This window comes from Malus domestica, chromosome 09, assembly GCF_042453785.1.
Source record: "Malus domestica chromosome 09, GDT2T_hap1".
NCBI classification, from domain to species: domain Eukaryota; kingdom Viridiplantae; phylum Streptophyta; class Magnoliopsida; order Rosales; family Rosaceae; genus Malus; species Malus domestica.
This window is the reverse complement of record NC_091669.1, coordinates 24,673,632-24,695,463: the sequence shown is the minus strand read 5'-3', so window position 1 is coordinate 24,695,463 and position 21,832 is coordinate 24,673,632. Positions and strand designations below refer to the sequence as shown.

General features: G+C 38.7%; 1 protein-coding gene and 2 long non-coding RNA genes across 3 annotated transcripts; 2 read left to right on the top strand and 1 right to left on the bottom strand.

The window, feature by feature from the left end:
• Nucleotides 1-2,525: 2,525 nt before the first annotated feature.
• Nucleotides 2,526-6,539, top strand: LOC139188252 (uncharacterized). The gene is made up of 3 exons (XR_011571568.1): nt 2,526-3,005; nt 5,457-5,515; nt 6,015-6,539. It is a non-coding gene; the product is annotated as an uncharacterized lncRNA (long non-coding RNA).
• A 2,353-nt stretch (nt 6,540-8,892) lies between these two features.
• LOC139187855 (uncharacterized) lies at nt 8,893-11,919 on the bottom strand. Its single transcript, XM_070804463.1, has 5 exons — nt 11,835-11,919; nt 11,283-11,714; nt 10,201-10,409; nt 10,041-10,047; nt 8,893-9,782 (listed from the first exon to the last, which is right to left on the bottom strand). The coding sequence occupies exons 1-5, from the start codon at nt 11,917-11,919 to the stop codon at nt 8,893-8,895; spliced, it is 1,623 nt and encodes a 540-aa protein (XP_070660564.1).
• Nucleotides 11,920-15,160: 3,241 nt separating this feature from the next.
• Nucleotides 15,161-20,806, top strand: LOC139188243 (uncharacterized). Its single transcript, XR_011571553.1, has 3 exons — nt 15,161-16,301; nt 17,285-17,457; nt 19,029-20,806. It is a non-coding gene; the product is annotated as an uncharacterized lncRNA (long non-coding RNA).
• Nucleotides 20,807-21,832: the final 1,026 nt, after the last annotated feature.

Here is a 21,832-nt window from a genome sequence, read left to right as displayed (position 1 = left end):
TAGATTATAAGCAAAGAACTTTTCTGCCAAGGAAAGGTGTGGAATTGAGACTAGTTGATGGCCCTAACTTGGAGGTTAATGTATCATTTTTGGTGTATCGCCAGGGATTTATGGGTTGATCTCATCACTATTGTTAACTGTCATTATTAAATCTTTTGAGAGTAGAAATAAAAATAATTTTGATTCCTTGGCAATATTTGGGAGAATAGCACCATTCCACTTCTTCGTACTACATTAGTTTTCTTGCATCTTTTCGCACAGATCCTATTTCAAATTGGTGGTCTATGTAACAAACTTTTGAAACTCAGGGTTTTCTCGTGAAGCTTGTTGAATTCATAGTAGTCTTACCAATGTTTAGAACCATTTGGAATGAACTATTTAATCCGTGAATTAAAGTTAACAATTATCATCTTTGCTTGGAAATCTAATGACAATTCTCTATGGATAACGTGTTTAAAATCTTTATTAACCTTAGAACTTCTTAAATACACTTACTTTTGGAACGGACTAAGTTTCTGACAGTGGCAGTTGAAGCATTTAATCAGCAACTTTGAGTGCACTACAGTGTATCTTTCCAGTTGTATGAAAATGACATATTTACTTTTGAACAATTTCACCTTGTCCTATTCTATTTCAGTTGGAAAATATGAGTATCGATATGGAGTTACCTTTTCAAGAAATGGTTTAAATGATTATAATCATTTTGTTATTTGAATGGAGTTGGGAAGTATCATTATTTACTCTCAGTTCGAGGTATTTTGTATGTGTAGAGAATGTGAAAATCAATAATCGTGATGCTGAACCAATGTTACACTTGTGTGGTGTTCCAATTAGTGATAGTTTTACTTAAGTAGAAAGCAGTATTCTTCCAACCTCAAAGCTTAAAGTATTGGCGATGGTTATTCTTTTAAAATGGGCGTTGAAATTTCAACAACAAGACACTTGTGAAGACAACTAAGATAGAAGTGGGATGTTGCTAACTTATCTATGGGACGTGATATAAAAGTCCTTGTTCGTGACACGATCAAATGTGGAGATAAAAAAGAAATTAGAATTGGGGCTCCCCTTGAGGTGATTGAAGAGAAGTTTCAACCTAGGCGTCTCGCCTTCGGTTAGAGTAGAAGGATGTAGAGGAAATCAAGTCCAAACAAACTGGATAACCACAGTTTCTTTTTTTGTTTACTTTCAGAGGATGATGGCATCATGAGAAAGCTGCTTCTAGATTTTTATACAAGTTCAGACAATCAATAACCCAACAAAATTATCATCTTAGTGTATTTATATTTCATCATGTTACTTGTTTCACTTCCAAGCCTTTGGAAGTCTTTTTATGGGTTGTAAGTGTTAGATGTTGTTTTGTATCACATTTCCACCCCTAAACTAACGATTAGAGTGAAGCGAGTTACTCATACTTTAATGGACATGTTGCATTTTGTTCGTCCCATGAGTTGTATGGTTGTAACATACCATTATCTCTATTTTGGTTGCTTGTAACTATGGTTAGCTATGATACCATTGGAATCGATATACAGAAATTTTATGCACAGAACATGATTGTTAGACACTTAGCCTTGTTAGAGTTATGTGTAACTGAGGTTACATTCCTGGTTATGAGTACGACACCATTTGAGATGTGGTAGCAATATGTGAGTTGCAGCATAGAGTTGTGGGTAAGTATTAAAATGATGGAGATTGTGATACGGAAATTTTATGGTGTTGACGATGTTGCCTGAGAAAGTAGTGTGTGAGCATGTTTGAGGCTTGTTCAGATGATGTATGTGTATTTCTCCAATGAGGGACAAGATGGTAATATTACACCCTCGTCCGGTTACATTAAGTCGTTTACTTATTATTGGACTTAACCCAATGTTATTATATACTTACCTTCAGAGTAGGTAAAGCTACGAGTGTGTGGATGAAAACTTTCAATGTTCAATTTTGATTTAAATATATTTATTTTGACTTGATGCTTTCGTAAAGATTTTATACTGTAATATTGTTTTGAAAGAGAATGAAAGACGAATCACTGCACTCTGATCATGACGAAATGACATTCTCTTTTATGCATCATCTCTATTTGATTTCCTCCTTATATATACATATATATGTATTAGACTTTTTCCTATCTTCGGGAGTATATTATGTTAGCTAATGATTTTAAATTTCGAGGACGAAATTTTTTAAGGTGGGTAGATTGTGACAACCCATCCCTAAAATTTCGTTTTTATTTATTTTAATCAAGGGAATTGACAAAAATGTCAAGAGGCAAGGATTTTGATTTCTGTTGACCATTGTCTAGAAGAACGTATGACTTATTCTTTTGGCATATTTTCGTAGTACTCGATGGTATGAACGCATAGGTGAAAGCCATTTATGAGTCCGGATTATAACAGTATAGTTACGGACATTTGAAATTGGTTACTTGTTAGTTTAATTTTGAACTCCCACCAAGTGGGAATAGTGGACCAATTAAATTAAAGGGACAATGAACCAATTAGAAGAGAGGGAGAAGGCAACATCCCAATCAGAAAATCAGGAAAAGAAGAAGAAGAAAAAAAAAAGAGGAAAGCTCCTAGCTTTCTGTGCACCTATACCCACACCCACACCCACACCCATTGCGACCACCCATCTTCCAAGGCCGATTCCGGCCAACTCCGGTGGAGTTTTTCGATGCCACCACCACCATCTTGAAGCTCTCATTCCCCTCTACAAAACCCATCCAAGAACCACCTTTAGAAACCACCACATGTGGCGGGGCGAAACCACGAAATCTAACTTGTCAAAACCGTGTCCGGCCACTTTTTTCAATTTTTCGGCAAATCGGCAAAGCAATGGCTGATGCCACCACTTGGGCTTTGTAGCCCATCATCCTAGGAGGAAATCCCAACCAACCTTGACCCCGTTGATCCACCGTAGATGACAAATCGACGCCGGGAAGTTTTAGGCACCGCCGGCTTTGTGGACAAAATTGACCACCTTCCGTCCACTTTTAGACTTTGTGGCAGGTATGAAAGTTGTTCATTTCTTTGAGATCTTCATTTATGCAAAATTTGAGAATTTTTAGAAATAGTGGAATTTTCCGGCAAACCTTGGCGGCCAGCCACCACCCGCGGCGGTACATGCGGTGGCGACCTGGCCAGGGGCCCGACGATGTCCTTTTAAGTTCAATTAGATGTTCTAATGTCATAATTGATATCCATATGATGTGGTTTGATTATTTGAACTTAGTTCATTACAATACATCACTTGACCTTTATATGAATCGATGATTCATCCTTTCGATTGTCACCAAACTTTGATACATATTAGTACGTAATATTTGAGAATGATAAAAACTTACGGATCGGGAATCCGACGTACGGATCTTCCCAAATTGGATTTATAAGTTCATAAAATAAAATGTTGATCGCCATTTGGTTTTGGCAATTGGCGGGGATCCAACAGTTGGATGATGTGAAATTTAACTAACACACAAATTAAAACCCTATTAAGATAGTTGTAGTATATGAAAGTAGGTATCGTTCTAGACCGAGGATTAACTAGGGATGCTAATCTACACAAATATGACTCAAAAACACATACTAGACTTAGAAACACAAAACTAAACACTTAAGACTTAAAACTGACTCAAACTACTCAAAAAAGCAAAACTAAGTGAAATTGACTCAAAACTGACTCTAGGGAGTTAATTGGACGAATTTAAGACTATTAAGACTCAAAACACTAAATTAGACAGATTTGAACACTTTTCTAACTAATCTAACACACTTAATTAAAGGGGGAATTGATTTGGACGAAATTTAGCTAAACTAAACAGATTGCAAAACAAAGTAAATTAGGTGATTTGAATGGTGAAAACTCAGCCAGAGAATCCTTCTCCACACATGAACCATATGCAACATAAATTGATTTCCAGTATTGTTTCTTTAAACCATGAATGACAATACCCCAAATTAATTGTGAATGCACTAATTAACTTTCAGATTTTCCTAAGTTCATTGAATTGAATGGACAACGCATCGCAACCAAATTATTCTTCTCAAGTTCCCTATATGAACAACATGATAGAGATACATACCAAAGATCATTAAGTTCTATGAAAATCATAAGCATTGACAAGGCATTCGTAACTATGAACTGCATGAACTCTTGCCCATAATTTACTTAACACGATTGTGACTAGCAATCTCCACTACTTTTAATTATAGGTTCATAATGATTAGGTGAAATTCCCTTATAATTTAGCATCAAATCCCTGCATGCAAACTAAGTATGCATCCTTAATAAACACACAAGAATAGGTTTTCAATAACGCAGATAAGTAAATCACATTCATGTTTTACGAAACAATAACTGAAAGTAATCCATTCATATTAAACATGTCCATGGCTTCGAATTCACCTCCAACTAAGAAAAACTTAGTTACACATGTTCATAACAATTGAAAAGCAAACTGAAATAAACATTGAAACAAAAACGAGAGAAGAAAGAACTCTTAGAACTCTAATGGTTGCAGGTGGCTTGCGACACAAGGTCCTCCTCCTCCAATGGAAGCCACGGCAAAGCTTTTTCTTCTCCAAAGTTGTGGCAAAGGGTATGAATTGGTGTGTGTACGCGGCTGAATGTGGTGTAGAATTATATGAGGGGGGTGGTGCGAAATTGTGGCTAAAAACATATATTTATAGGCTAGGGTTTGGGAAATTTCTGAAGGGAAAAAGCTTAGGGTTTGCGGCACACACATTTTGAAGAACAAGGAAAGGCTCGGCCCAATCCAAGGGGGAAAAGAACTAGGGTTTCTGGCAGATTTTTAGGGCTTCTAGAAGGTGAAAGGTGCGACACTCTTTTAGGGGTTCTAGAAGGAATATCTTATGGCAAGTTCTTAAGCTTCTAGAAGGGAAGAAGGCGTCACCTTTCTAGGGTTTCTATAAAGGATGGTGTGGCATGTTTATAGGATAGGGATAAGCCTTCTAGAAGAGTATTTAAGTCCCCTTGCAGCTGATTACTCATGTTCCAAGTCTTGAATTAATTTCTCCATCTCTTTAGCACATTCCTTGCTTCACTTGATCTTCAAAAGCGTCCATTCCTTGTGCTCCACATGCATGCAATCCAATCCAGCCCAAAATTGGTCTAAAATGCTCCAAAATGCACTTTCTTGCCAACTTTGCCAACTGGACCTACAAACACACAAAAATAGCATAAAGTACTAAAGTAACTACGAACTAACAACATAAATGCAAGAAAACAAGCCAACTAAGTCGCATAAATATGCTCCTATCATTGGATCATAATGAAATCTTATGATGTTGTTCTAGAAGTATAATGTGAATCTTTGGAAGCAACGGATCGGAAATCCGTGATGTAGATCTTCCGAATTGAATTACGTAGTGATGTGTTTTATGTAAATTATGTATTCTATCAGTCAGAACTCTGAGATGTGATTTGATAATTGGTCATAGGTGACGATAGTTCATGATGTCTTGATATGCATGCTAGGGAGTCGTAGCGCTGACCACAGGTGAGTGGGTCTTTTCCATTCTATCGTGTATTATATATATATATATATGATTGACAATTCCATAAATGTTTATAAATCGATTATTACTTTGATTAATGTGAATTCTTTGAAATACTATTGTGAACTACTAATATCTTGATCCTTCTTTAGGGTACGTAGGTAGTCTAACGAGACGTTAGATGCAGCCATACAATATTTGAAACAAAAACCTTGTTTGGGAATTTAGCATCAAATTCATGTATGCAAACTAAGTATGCATCCTTAATCAACACACAAGAATAAGTTCTCAATAACGCAGATAAGTAAATCACATTCATGTTTTACGAAACAATAACTAAAAGGAATCAATTTATATTAAACATATGTCCATGGTTTTGAATTCACCTCTAACTAAGAAAAACTTAGTTACACATGTTCATGGCAATAGAAAAGCAAACTGAAATAAACATTGAAACTAAAATGAGGGAAGAAAGAACTCTAAAAATCTCAATTGTTGCAGGTGAGTTGCGACACAATCCTTTCAAGGATGGCACGGCAAGGGCCCCTTCTTCTCCAAAGTTGCAGCAAAAGGTTGTAGAATGGTGTGGATTGCGGCTGAGAGGGTTTTCCAATGATTTGGGAGGTGGTGGACAAATTTTGGCTAAAAATACATATATATAAGCACGGCAAACCCTAGGGGGAATTAGGTTAGAAATCAGCATAAATAGAGAATTAGGACCCTAGGGTGCGGCACACATGTATAAGTCCACCAGGAAAAAGGTTTAGCCCAATTAATTTCTGAAAAGGATTTGCATAACCCAAATCCACAAGGAAAAATGCTAATTAAATCAGAAACCAAAGAGAATTGGGTGAGGAAAGGTGCGGCACAAATTGGAGGGAAAGGGAGAGGAGTGCAAGGCAAGGCAAGGCTTTCTAGAAGGGTTTAGGTGCCACATTTATAGGGTTTCTAGAAACAATATGTTTTGTGGCAGAAATTAAGACTTCTAGAAAGGAATGCTTCTAGAATTAGCTTCTAGAAATAGATATTTAGGTCCCCTTGTAGTTAGATTTAAGGTATGATAAGATTAGGATATGATAAGATAAGATAAGGTTGGTTTGGATAACATAAGGTTGGATAAGGTTTTGGATAATGTTTCCTCTTTTGAGCTAATTCCTTATCTTCTTTGCCTTGAATTTAATTTCTTCATCTCCTTATCATATTCCTAGCCTTTTGAACTTCAAAAAGGTCCATCCAAAGTGCTCCCCACGTATGTTATCCATTTAATGCTCAAAACTGCTCCAAAATGCTTCAAAACGCACTTTCTTGCCAACTTTGCCAATTAGACCTACAAACACACGAAAATAGCTTAAAACACTATAATAAGTAAGAACTAACAACATAAATGCAAGAAAACAAGCTAACTAAGTCGCATAAATATGCTCCTATCAAATTCCCCCACACTTAGCTTTTGCTAGTCCTCAAGCAAAACAAAAGAAATAAAACAAACAAAACATAACCTAAACCTTCCAACGTTTGCCTCAGGGATTTCTAATGAAACATGACATATTATAAATCACCACTCACATAGATTTTAGTTATCCTTACTTCGAGCGCATACTTAATCACAGTCACCACTCACTAGCTCGCATTTAATCAATTAAAACAATATTTTGAAGGTAGTAACATGCCTTATAGAATTCCCTTAATTCCTCACCGGATATACACTCTATTTTCACTTAGATTTTCTAACTACACTCCCTATACTAGGTATATGTGAGAGGATTGATGGAAACATGTAGACTAGCCACTCACATATGTTTTAAACAAAGAAAGCACTTTCTGGAATTATTAATGCATGTGTATATATGATCTCATGAATGGAATATCACTACTTAGATGCGAGAACCAGGGATACCATATGCTCATACCAATCCCAAACTCCACATATTGAAACACACAACAACCAAGATAGAAGTCAAAGGGTTGTAATGGGGCTAAGGGTATTGGCTAACAAAGAAAGGTGAGAATAAACAAAGGTTCTTAAAGCAATGGTAAGCAAAGTAATGAAATCAACTTAGAATTCACTCTTGAATGCAGCAAATAACTTAAAATACTAAAGGGATTTCGTACATACTTAGGGTCATATTCAAACTTTTTGGGACCCTTTCCTTAACAACCAACACTTGTGAGTTCATTCTCACATATTTCACAACTTTTTTTTTCGTTTTCCACTTTTTCTTCTTTTCACGTTTTTTTCCCTTTTTTTTTTTTTTTTGCTTTTTTTTTTCTTTCTACCCATCTACATATCCTTCCCCCACACTTGATTTCTGCAATATGTTTGATCAAAAGGAATTCCCTCTAAGTCATGCTCCACTATACTTTAAGAACAAGGTATGGATAGTCCTATTCTAGGCTAGGTAAGGATAATGTGGCTAATGAAAGAAAATAGGCTAATTAAGGCTCAAAGGGGTTAAACCTACAAAAATAAATGCATGGGATGAAGGCTTTTTGGCTCTGGTAGAAACTACTAAACAACTTCATCTTGTTATATGTTATGCACTCAATTTTAAGTTTTTAATGAAAAGGGCATGAGTTCTAGTATTTGGAACTGAAATGATGAAACGCATTCTAAGTAGCAACCAAGCAAAGAATGATGAGATCATGCAACAACTTTAGGAAACAAGAAATAACAGATTAATAGCTCTCCAAATAAAGTTTTAGGCTTAAGTCTCTCAAGGTTGTAGCGTTAGTTTGAGTTCCTTCCTTCAAACATGTTACAAAAACTGATTTTTTTTTCTTTTGTGATTACATGTGAAGTCGTAAACGACAACTATAACCAAGCATAAACCAAAGAGCATATCAAACTTCCATCCATGTTTGTAATTTTCTTTAACAGTCATGCAATTGAAAACCAAATCCTCATCATTGTGTTGGAAGGTACCATAAGACACAAACACACAAAAACGACTCTAAAACGACTCTTTTTTGGGTTTTTCAAAACTTTTTCTATTTTTGTTTCAAATTTTCATATTTTTCTTTCAAAACACACTAAAACACTTCAAAACACTCTAAAAACACTTAAACACAGTGAGAAACAACTCTAGTGGTGCTAGGTGATAAAAACCCATGAATTTTCAATAAAAACACTTTTTTACCCCCCCCCACTCTTAAACCAAACATTGTCCTCGATGTTTCAAACATAGACTCACATATAAACAAGCAAATGACACAACTAACAAACACAACAATCAAGGCAAAGTAAAAGCAATAAAGAGTAGAGTTTAGGAACGCAAATCTGGTTATAGAGTTAGAATTCCATCAAGCCCTCATTTGAACACATGAGTTGCCTCCCAAGAAGCGCTTGCTTTAATGTCTTCCAACCGGACGATACCTCCTTTTAAACTTCAATAGGGCCAACGGCATGGAGGGGTATATCCTCCATGACATGCTCCTCAAAAGTCTCGTAGTAGGGCTTCAAACGGTCTGCATTGACCTTGAATTCATGTCCCATCTTCAAACTTTGAATTTGGACTGCACCAATAGGAAAAACATTAGTAATAACAAAAGGTCCAATCCATTTAGAATGCAACTCCAAAAACAACTGAAGACGAGAATTGAAGAGTAACATTTTCTGCCCTGTAGAAAACGTCTTGCCACGAATCATCTTATCATGGGCAACCTTCGTTTTCTCCTTGTAAATGAGAGTGTTCTCATAAGCTTCATTCCTAATCTCCTCAAGCTCATTCAATTGCAATTTCCTATGGATTCCCGCTACATCAATGTCCATATTGAATGTTTTGATGGCCCAATGTGCACGATGCTCTAACTCAACCAGAAGATGACATGGTTTCCCATAGATTAGCCTAAATGAGGACATCCCAATTGGTGTTTTGTAGGCCGTAGGATATGCCCACAATGCATTATCCAAACGCAAGCTCCAATCTTTCCTAGTTGGTCCAACTGTCTTCTCCAAAATCTGCTTAATTTCCCTAGTCGAAACCTTAGCTTGCCCAGTTGTTTGAGGATGATAAGGTGTGGAAATCTTATGCGTGACATTGTATTTCTTGAGCAATGCCTCAATGGTTCGATTGCAAAAATGGGAACCTCCATCACTAATGAGTACTCGCGGCATTCCAAATCTTGCAAATATGTTAGTTTTAACAAAATCTGCAACCACTTTAGAATCATTAGTACAGGTGGCTTTTGCTTCCACCCATTTCGATACATAATCAACCGTAAGTAAAATATAAAGGAAACCATGTGAGGAAGGAAAAGGACCCATGAAATCTATACCCCAAACATAAAAAATCACAACAGAATACATAGGATGTTGCGGCATTTGGTCTTTTGCACTTATATTACCCGTTCTTTGACAACGATCACAAGTCATACAAAAGGTTCTCGCATCCCTAAAGATAGTAGGCTAGTAAAATCCACATCCTAAAACCTTATGTGTTGTGCGTTGTGTGCCAAAATGACCCCCACATGCATAAGTATGACAGAAAGTTAAAATCGATTGAAACTCGGAATCATGCACACACTTACATAGAATCTGATCAGGGCAATATTTCCACAAATAAGGGTCATCCCAAACATAAAATCGTGTATCTTTTATGAGTTTATCATGTTGGTGCTTATTGAGGGTGCTTAGAGTTTGTGTAGTGACCAAATAGTTAACTAAATTGGCATACCATGGCTCACTTACCTCAATGGACAGCAGCTGCTCATCTGGGAAGGTCTCTGGGATAGGCACGGCATTGGCATCCTCTGCATGCACCATTCGGCTCAAGTGGTCAGCCACCACGTTTTCACTACCTTTCTTGTCTCGTATTTCCACGTCAAACTCTTGGAGAAGTAACATCCAACGAATTAGCCTTAGCTTGGCTTCCTTCTTTGTGAGCAAATACTTCAAAGCTGCATGATCAATGTAAATAATAACTTTAGTTCCAAGTAAATAAGAAGGAAACTTATCTAAAGCGAATACAACAACAAGAAGTTCTTTTTCAGTGGTGGAATAATTCAATTGTGCATCATTTAAAGTCATGGATGCATAATAGATGACGTGTGGCTTCTTGTCCTTCCTTTGTCCCAAAACAGCCCCTAGTGCATAATCTGAGGCATCGCACATAAGCTCAAAATGAAGGCTCCAATCTGGTGGAATTATGATGGGGGCTGAAGTTAGCCTTTCTTTGAGGTGATTGAACGCCTTCTCACACTCCTCATCGAACTTGAATGGCACATCCTTTTGTAGAAGTCAGCATAGGGGTTGGGAAATCTTGAAAAAAATCTTTGATGAATTGCCTATAGAATCTTGCATGTCCAAGAAAAGAACAAACCTCTCTTACTGAAGTGGGAGAGGGTAAGTAGTGTACAAGATCTATTTTTGATTTATCAACCTCTATTCCTTTTGCTGAAACTATGTGACCTAAAACTATGCCTTGTTTAACCATAAAGTGACATTTTTCCCAATTCAAAACAAGGTTAGTTTCAATGCACCGTTTTAAGATTAAAGTGAGATTATCTAAACAACCATCAAACGAATCACCAAATACACTAAAATCATCCATGAATACTTCAATGATCTTCTCAACAAAATTTGAAAATATACTTACCATGCATCTTTGGAATGTGGCTGGTGCATTACATAAACCGAATGGCATTCGACGATAAGAAAACGTACCAAATGGACAAGTAAAAGTAGTCTTTTCTTGATCATCTAGAGTTATAACAATCTGATTATATCCTAAATAACCATCAAGAAAGCAATAAAAAGAATGACCGGCTAACCTTTCCTTGTGGTGGCGTTGAGTTTCCTATAATCAATGCAAACTCGCCAACTTATTTGGATACGGGTGGGCACAAGTTCATTCTCTGCATTCTTCACCACTGTGAGTCCAGATTTCTTTGGAACTACTTGAACCGGTGAAACCCAACGGTTATCCGAGATTGGATAAATTACTCCACAATCAAGAAGCTTGATAATCTCATTTTTCACAACTTCCATCATTGGAGGGTGAAATCGGTGTTGAGCCTCTCGAGTTAGTTTAGCCCCTTCCTCTAAAAGTATGCGATGCATGCACGTCGTAGGGCTAATTCCTTTAATGTCGGCCAAGGTCCATCCAATGGCTGTTTTATGCTCTTTCAACACCCGAATCAATTTCTCCTCCTCCATTACCGTAAGTGATGAAGAGACAATGACGGGCAACGTCTCTTTATCTCCTAAATAGACATACTTCAAATGATCCGGCAATGGTTTAAGCTCAATGATAGGTGCTTGAATCACTTAAGGTAATAACTTGTTAGTGGAAACAGGAATTGGAATTGGGATTGGAGGCTTACCAAGATGTTGTGGCAATGACTCAAGGGCAGCAACCATCTCTCCTATTTCTGCACTAGGGGGCATGGCAATGATCTCCCTATCCATGTCGTGAGGGTGCTTGACATCTGCCTCTTCATTTTGGAGTCCAATTCCTTATGCAATTGTTGTTTTAAGGGCATCTTCATTCAAGGAATCAAGGTAATCCTGCGCCAAAGCATCAAATACATCAATAAAGAAATAAGAATGATCATCTTTAGGATATTTTATAGATTCAGAAAGATTGAAATCAATCACATCCCCATCAAATTCCATTGTTAACGTTCCCTTGAACACATCTATCTTGGTGCGGGCTGTTTTCATGAAGGGTCTTCCAAGTAGGATCGACAAGGGTGTGGAATGGGCCGAATCTTCCATCTCAAGCACATAGAAGTCCGCTGGAAATACTAAGTCATTAACCTGCACCAAAACATCTTCCAAAACTCCTTTTGGATATGCATTAGAACGATCGGCTAATTAAATGATAACACCATCGTTTTTAAGCTCTCCTAGGTTCATAGATGCATAAATAGAGTATGGCATGATGTTAATGGATGCACCTAGATCTAACATAGCATGCTCAAACTTGGTGTTTCCAATAACACAAGGAATTGTAAAACTACCAGGATCTTTGCATTTTGGTGGTAGTTTTCTTTGCAAAACGGCTGAAACATTCTCACTTACCTTTACAACTTTTTTGTTTGAAATCCCCTTCTTTGTTGTGCAAAGTTCTTTCAAAAACTTAACATACCTTGGAACTTGTTTGATTGTATCAAGGAGTGGAATATTCACTTGCACCTTCCTAAACGTCTCAAGAATGTCATTCTCATTCTTTTCCTTCTTTGATTGCATGAATCTGCAAGGGAAAGGTGCATTGGGTGGAATAGGGTTAAAATGGGTCAAAATTGAATCACCCTTACCTAAATTAGATGGCTTAGGTGCATTAAGTGGCTGCGGCATGGATGATTATTTCCTTGCCGTGGCTTTGTCCAATTCTTCCTCTTCGAGCAGCAGCTTTTCTTCCTCTTTTTGACTTGATTTGGATGTGTTTGGCGTGATTCTAACCTCTTTTCCACTTCTCAACATGATGGCCTTAGCGGTTTCAAACCCTCCATTCGGATTCACAATGGTTGAACTAGGGAGTTTTCCTTTTTCTCGAAACTGCCCCATGAACTCTGAAATCTGCCCTATTTGCTTCTTAACTTCACTTATCTCCTTGGCTTGATTTTGTTGGCCCTGCGTTAATAATTGAAGAAGTGTATCATTATCTAATGACAAACCTGAGTTTGTCTGGGCAGATTATGTTCGAAGTTGTAGTGGTACGATTGGCCTTTGATAGAGCCAGGGAGGTAGCTGTATATATCCTCCTTATTGTTGGGGTTGTTGAGGTTCCCTCCATTTGAAATTTCGATGATCTCTCCAGCCCGGATTGTAGGTATTAGAGTATGGATCATTCCATGGCTGGTTTTGGCCTTGATAGCCCATGGCATGGGTAGTTTCCCACCCTCGATTCTCAATCAATTGAGGGCATTGGTCATTGAGATGTCCTTGCATGGAACACATACCACAGATTGTATTTTCTTGCACTTTGGGTTTATCAACAATCCGTGACACAAGAAGAGTGAGATTAGCCAATTGAGATTTAATTTCAGATATTGCACTTACCTCGTTGACATGTTGCTGTTGTGGGGGCTCTCTTCCTCCAACTCTTTCATATTGTTATGCATTCAAGGCTCAGTTTGCAATTAAGATCTTGGTAGCCACCGGTGTTTTATCAACCAAAATACCACCCGCTGAAGCATCTAACATTTGTCTTTCAATTGGGAGGAGTCCCTCGTAGAAATGTTGAAGTAACAGCTCCTCCTTCATTTGATGTTGAGGGCAAGATGCAACTAGACCTTTAAAACGCTCATAATACGCTGGGAAGGATTCTCCTTGGTTTTGTTGAATGCCATTGATTTTCTTCCTCAAAAGAATGACCCTTGAAGTTGGGAAGAATTTCTCCAAGAATGTTCTCTTCATGCTTTCCCAAGAAGTGACAGTTCCAGGTGCTAATTCGTAGAGCCAATCTTTAGCCTTGTCCATAAGAGAGAATGGAAAGGCTTTCATCTTCAATATGCTCCCATCAACATTCATTGGTGTCATGCTCAAACAAACAACTTCGAATTTCTTCAAGTGCTTGTTTGGATCTTCCATGGACAGCCCATGGTATTTGGGAATATGATCTGGGAGGTGGTGGACGAATTTTGGCTGAAAATACATATATATAGGCACGGCAAACCCTAGGGGGAATCAGAATAGGGTTAGAAATAAGCATAAATAGAGAATTAAGGCCTTAGAGTGTGGCACACATGTTTAAGTCCACCAAGAAAAAGGTTTGGCCCAATTAATTTCTGAAAATGATTTACATAACCCAAATCCACAAGGAAAAAGGCTAATTAAATCAGAAACCAAAGGGAATTGGGTGAGGAAAGGTGCGGCACAAATTGCAGGGAAAGGGAGAGGAGTGCAAGGCAGGGCAAGGCTTTCTAGAAGGGTTTAGGTGCCACATTTTTAGGGTTTCTAGAAACAATATGTTTTGTGGCAGAAATTAACACTTCTAGAAGGAAATGCTTCTAGAATTAGCTTCTAGAAATACATATTTAGGTCCCTTTGCAGCTAGATTTAAGGTATGATAAGATTAGGATAGGATAAGATAAAATAAGGTTGGATTGATAAGATAAGGTTGGATAAGGTTTTGGATAATGTTTCCTCTTTTGAGCTGATTCCTTATCTTCTTTGTCTTGAATTTAATTTCTTCATCTCCTTATCATATTCGTAGCATTTTGAACTTCAAAAACGCCCATCCAAAGTGCTCCCCACGTATGTTATCCATTTGATGCTCAAAACTGCTCCGAAATGCTTCAAAACGCACTTTCTTGCCAACTTTGCCAATTAGACCTACAAACACATGAAAATAGCTTAAAACACTATAATAAGTAAGAACTAACAACATAAATGTAAGAAAATAAGCTAACTAAGTCACATTAATATGCTCCTATTGTAATTAAGCAATGTGAAGGAAGTTGGTGGAAATATAGGATTTAACCTTATGTTTTTACTGATTGGATGTTGGTCATAAATCAATGTGGAAGGAATCAAGAGACTGAAATAAGGAAACGTAAGTAATGATAGTTAATTAAACTAGTGTTTAGTTGGACTTATCCCCAATAATTATTTCCGAAAATAAATAATTCAGGAATAGGGCATTATAGATTGTGCATTTTACGCCTCTTATATATATATATGTGTGTGTATTTATTGGAACAATACTATGATATGGTTGAGTTTTAGATTTGCATTATGGCATATCCATGTGTATACTACCTGCACAAAATTATTATGAATGCTTTGAAGTGCGAAGATGAACGCGGAACACATAGGTAAGTTCAGGTGAGTTATGGTATTAGTTGAAATGATTGAGTTATGGCATGATCACATTATGTTTTAGGCAACTCTGACATTGAGTTATGGCATGATCACATTATGAAATGATTGAGTTGTATATGTCACATAACATGCATTTAGAGCTCATAAACCTGCACCCCAGTGTTAGTGTTCCCGCCCATGGCCAGGGCACAGTCCTTCACGTGATGTTCACCTCCCATACCTTACGCTCACCTTGGATCCAAGGTAGGTGCACAGGCCTGTCGTATATATCACTGTAGATGGTTCCGACTCGTAGGTGACCCGTGATTATTCGCACAACCTTCATGTGATCGTAGCACTTGAGCATATTTATTTACACCTAGTCTTATCGTACAGACCACCTTAGATGGTTCCGACTCATGTGCAGGTATACTTATTGAGCTATGGATAAGTTGTACAGGTCACTATAGGTGACTCCTGACTTATGAGCTAGCATATGTGATGAGATATAGATAAGTCCTACAGGTCACTAGGTGACTCCCAACTTATGAGCTAGCATATGTGATGAGATATGGATAAGTCGTACAGGTCACTATAGGTGACTCCCGACTTATGAGCTAGCATATGTGATGAGATATGGATAGGTCGTACAGGTCACTATAGGTGACTCCCAACTTATGAGCTAGCATATGTGATGAGATATGGGTGCAGTCGTACAGGTCACTATAGGTGACTTCGACTTGCGTGCTAGTATGGGTTATTAATCACATGATTATTGATATTACTGATGAGATGTTGTGTTGTGGTATATTTATGTTTTACTGTTGATATACTTTTGATTTCACATTGATACGTGGTATGATTTTCTGGAAACTATACAGGAGTTGCAGCGAGGAGTTATAATGCTTTAGATGGTTTCTATTAAAATTTCATTTCTAGGGCCACTCACCCTTATTTTGTTTTCACCCTCCAGGTTTTATTAGCAGAGCTTTCTTATCGTCGAAAATTCATGGCGATTCTTAGTATTGGAGATTCTTTCAAGGGTATAATTCTTAATCCACTCTACTGTACTTACTTATGCTCTAACGTCACGTGTGAAGCGGGTTCCTTCCCACTCACCAGTGCACTCTGGTATTTAGGCACTCTTAGGTTTAACTTTATTCACATTTTTTCCTCATCTTCACACTTTATGGCTTCGTCACCTTCCAGATGTCAGCCAGCGTAGCTCGACTCGAAGTCCTAGTGAACATTCCGGGTTGGGGTGTGTCACAATGTTTCGCTAACCATGCATGCTAATTGGACTATTTATGCTTACGTCACTCACCATGCTTCCACTTATGTGTTTCTAGGAAATTAATTGTTAGAAACTGGCTTCAGGTTCCATAGGAACTCCGAAGTTAAGCGAGAAGAGGCCAAAGCACTCCTAGGATGGGTGACCCACTAAGAAGTTGCTCGTGAGTTCCCAAAAACAAAACCGTGAGGGAATAGTAAGCCCAAACTAAACAATATCGTGCTACGGTGGTGGAACAGGCCCGGGATATGGTGGACCTGGGCCGAGATGTGACAGAATGGTATCAGAGCCAATCCCTGGGTGGAAGTGTGCCGACGAGGACGTCGGGCTCTAAGAGGGATGGATTGTAACATCCCACATCGCCCAAGGGAGTGATCCTTAAATGTATATTCCCATCCTTACCTAGCACGAGGCCTTTTGGGAGCTCATTGGTTTCGGGTTCCATAGGAACTCCAAAGTTAAGCGAGAAGGAGTCCAAGTCACTCCCAAGATGGATGACCCACTGGGAAGCTGCTCGTGAGTTCCCAAAAACAAAACCGTGAAGGAATAGTAAGCCCAAAGCGAAGTGCTACAGTTGTGGAACGGGCCCGGGATGTGGTGGACCCGGGTCGGGATGTGACAGCATGGGATTCTGATAGGAGCATATTTATGTGACTTAGTTAGCTTGTTCTAGCACATTTACGTTGTGTTTTCTTAGTTATTTTAGTGTATAAAGTCATTTTTGTGTGTTTTCAGATTCTAAGGACAAAGTATGCAAGAAGATGCATTTTGGAGGCCTTTGGAGCAGTTTCAGGTTTGGAATGGACAACAAATGCATGGAGCAAGATGGATGGACGAAATTGAAGACTAAAGAGGCTAAGAATGTGAAGAATTATTGTACAAAGGATAAATAACTCAGCCACAAAAAGGTGTCACTCCACAATGCACCTTCCTTGCCGTGCAATCACCATTGTATTCCCTTTGGATTCCCATGCCATGCTTAATCACCCTTGTCCCCTACATTATTTCTGATTTCATGCCTCAATACATTTAATTATTACACTCAATTGCTGCATACCTCTTGTTCCCTTCACCCATCAGATTTCACACAACTGTCACAACCATTACATGCACCAATTGATGCTCCATCAGCCACCTTTGGAATCCCATGCCGTGTGCAACACATGTTGTTGCACCTTTGACTCATTTCTGAAAAATTTCACCTCCCTTTTCATTTCTATGCAATGTGCACAATCATTCATGCTCCCTAGCTACAACACCACTCCATTTTACCCTCTATACTTTGCATCATTACTTCATTTTCATCCTTGGACCATTGCACACCACAAATTCACCCTCATTGCTGTGCACTTCCTCCATTGCCTAACCTGATTCTCTAGGGTTTTTGGGGCCTATATATACATGTTAACACCCATTGGCCAAGGGATGACCTCCCATATTCATCATTCATCACAGAAAATTCGTCCATACACACCCTAGGCAGCAAAACACCCTAAAAACACCATTCTAGTGCCCAGAAAACATAACAGCCACTCCACCTTCTTCCACCCTCATTGCCGAGTTCTCCACCACTCTCCAACCATCAAACACTCCTCCACACTCACCCTAAACCTTTCCATACCATTCCCCATCCATTCTACACCATTAAACTACCAAAAACCTGTCCACAAACCAATCTGCTGCAAGCAAGGGAAAGGAGAAATCTTGTTAGGAATAATTTGTTTGCGATGCATATTCATCCAATTCAATGATTCTAGGGAAATCTGAAGGTTAATTTAAGCGGACCTAATTAACTTGGAGTGTCGAGGTTCATAACTTATTGAATTGATAACTGGAAATTGATTTACGTTGCATATATTTCATGTGTGGAGAAGAAACCCTTAGCTATTCCATCATCCATTGATTCATCACAATTTTGTCTTACAATCTGTTTTCTTTACAATCTGCCAATTTAATTTAATTTCATCCAAACACAATTCCCCCATATTTTGTTGAGTCTTAGTCATTCAAATCTGTGTTATTTTGTGTTCTTAAGCATTTGGAGTCATAAACACTTTGGATTCTGTCCAAATCAAGTTCTAGTTTCTTTTTGAGTCAATTTGATTGTTTTAGGTAGTTTTGAGTGCTTTAAATTTGTTTTGAGTCATAGTAGTCTTGTTAGAGTCTTTAAGTTTAGTTTTTGTGTTTTTGAATCAATTTATATTAGATTAGCACCCCTAGTTAATCCCCGGTTAGAACGATCCCTACTTACATCATTACTACAATTGTCACAAATAGGGTTCAATTTGTGTGTTTAGTTATTTTACGCATCAAATTTTGGCGCCGTTGCTGGGGATTGACAAAGTCGCTAATCCCTTGTCTTGAGTCTTGTTTAAATTGCTTAGTTTCTGTTTTGTTTTAATTTTGCACCGTGGGTGTGTTTTGTTTTTGTGCCGAGTCTATTAAGTTGGTTACTAACTTTGTTTGCTCTTGTGTGTAGGTACTAGTTTATGACCCGCAGCTCACAACCTATTCGTGAGCATATCTTCGACTTTGACAGTGATTTTGAGAGGACTTTGAGAAGGAAAAAGAGGTTACAAAAGTCTAATCCTTCTAGTCCCGAACCTGAATTAGAAGAGCAAGAAGTTGAGGTTGAAGAGGAGGCCACGGCAAGGTGAGAAGAGGAAGTACCAACCATGGCAGTAGACAATCGAACCATCAAGGAGCTTTCTGCCTCGGGTTTAGCCAATGCAGCCCCTCTTTGCATCCAATACCCTAGGGCAGACCCTGAGAAGACCGATGAATTTGAGTTGAAGTCAAGTTTGCTACATGATATACCCAAGTTCCATGGGTTATCAATGGAGGACCCCAATAAGCACTTAAAGGAGTTCAAAGTAGTATGCTCAAGTATGACACCGGTGAACGTGGATAGCAACATATTGAAGATGAAAGCTTTTCCCTTTTCTTTGTTGGAGAAAGCCAATGATTGGTTGTATGAGTTGGCTCCCGGAACTGTCACGTCATGGGAGAGTATGAAGCGAGCCTTCTTAGAGAAGTTCTTTCCGACATCACGAGTCATTCTTCTTCGCAAGAAGATTAGTGGAATTCAGCAAAGCCAAGGTGAATCTTTTCCAACTTACTATGAACATTTTAAAGCTCTTGTTGCTTCTTGTCCACAGCACCAAATGAAGGAGGAGCTACTTCTTCAATATTTTTACGAAGGTCTTTTACCACTTGAACGACAAATGTTGGATGCATCCGCAGGAGGAGCTCTAGTGGACAAGACACCTAGGGATGCCAAAACTCTCATTGCTAATCGAGCACTCAATGCACAACAATATGAAGGTGTTGGGCAAAGAGATACCCTACGGCCACATCATGTAAATGAGGTAAGTTCTATTTCTGAGTTACAATCCTAAATGGCTAACCTTACGTCTATGTTATCGCAGTTTGTTGAAGGCCCCAAAGCACAAGGAACTACAATCTGTGGTGTATGCTCTATTCAAGGACACCAATCTGATCAATGCCCTCAATTAATTGAGAATGGAGGGTGGGAATCTGCCAATGCTGTGGGTTATGGGAATCAAAACCAACCAAGGGGTGATCCTTTCTCCAATACATACAATCCGGGATGGCGTGACCACCCCAATTTCAGATGGAGAGATGCACCACAATATGGCCAACAAAGTGGATTCTGACAACCCCCGGGTTTCTTTCCGAGGCCAATGGCACCACAACCACCTCCTCAAGCACAATCATCCCAACCCAACACAGGTACGTCTATGAATGACGATAAAACATATCAGTTACTAACCACACTGGCGCAGGGAATGCAGAACCAAGCAAAGGAGGTTAATGAGCTAAAGAAGCAAATGGGCCAAATGGCCGAGTTTTTGGGACAATTCCGTGAAAATGGTAAGTTACCAAGCACTACGGTGGTCAATCCCAATGGTGGTTTCGAATCTGCAAAAGCTATCACACTAAGGAGTGGAAAAGAAGTGAGAAACAAGGAAGATGAGAAGATACAAATTGAAGAAGAAGAGCTAACTTACCCCACGGCAAGGGTAGCATCACCCATGCCGCAGCCATCTAAGACCTCCCATCCGTCCACCCCAGGTAAGATTGTCCCAAATGTTGTGATTTCGAACACTAATCTGCCAAATATTCCTTTCCCTCGCAGATTTGCACAATCGAAGAAGGAAGAAAGCGAAAAGGACATTTTGGATACCTTTCGAAAAGTCCAAGTAAACATTCCTTTACTTGATGCTATTAAGCAAGTGCCCAGGTATGCAAAGGTTTTAAAAGAGTTATGCACAACTAGGAAAAGAATTTCAACTAAAGAAGTTGTGAAAGTAAGTGAAAATGTATCCGCGGTTTTGCAACGAAAGTTACCTCCAAAGTGTAAGGATCTAGGGAGCTTTACTATCCCATGCATAATTGGAAACACTAGATTTGAACAATGCATGTTAGATCTAGGTGCTTCTATTAATGTTATGCCATATTCCATTTATGCATCAATGAACCTTGGTGAGTTAAAACAGGATGGTGTTATAATTCAATTGGCCGATCGTTCTAACGCATATCCCAAAGGAGTCCTTGAGGATGTTTTAGTGCAGGTCAATCATCTTATCTTTCCTGCAGATTTTTATGTCTTAGAAATGGAGGATTCGAGCCATGCTCCATCATTGCCAATCTTGCTAGGTCGACCATTCATGAAAACAGCAAGAACAAAGATAGACGTGTTCATGGGAACATTGACCATGGAGTTTGATGGGGACATTATTCGTTTTAATCTTTCTGAAACCATTAAATATCCAATTGAGGACCATTCTTGTTTTACTATTGACATTGTTGATCCTTTGGCACAGGTACATTTGGATCGAATGAACGACGATGCACTTGAAATAGCCTTAGTGCATGGCATAGGAGCAAGAAATGAGGGTGGGGGAATCCTTGCAACCCACGGCATGGAATCTGATCATATTGCCGTGCCCCCTTGTGGTGAAGTATTTGAAATGGTCGCGGCCCTCGCGTCGTTACCTCACAATCTGGTAAGTCTCCACTCTCAATTTTAGATTCGGTTTTGGCTAACAAGTTACTTCCATCAATTGTGCAGCCACCTACACTGGAGTTGAAGCCATTACCTTGTCACTTGAAGTATGTTTTCTTGGGAGAAGATCAAACATTACCCATCATCATATCTAGCTCACTCACGGCCCAAGAAGAAGACAAGTTCATAAGGGTGTTAAAGGAGCATAAATCTGCCATTGGATGGACCTTGGCGGATATCAAAGGCATTAGTCC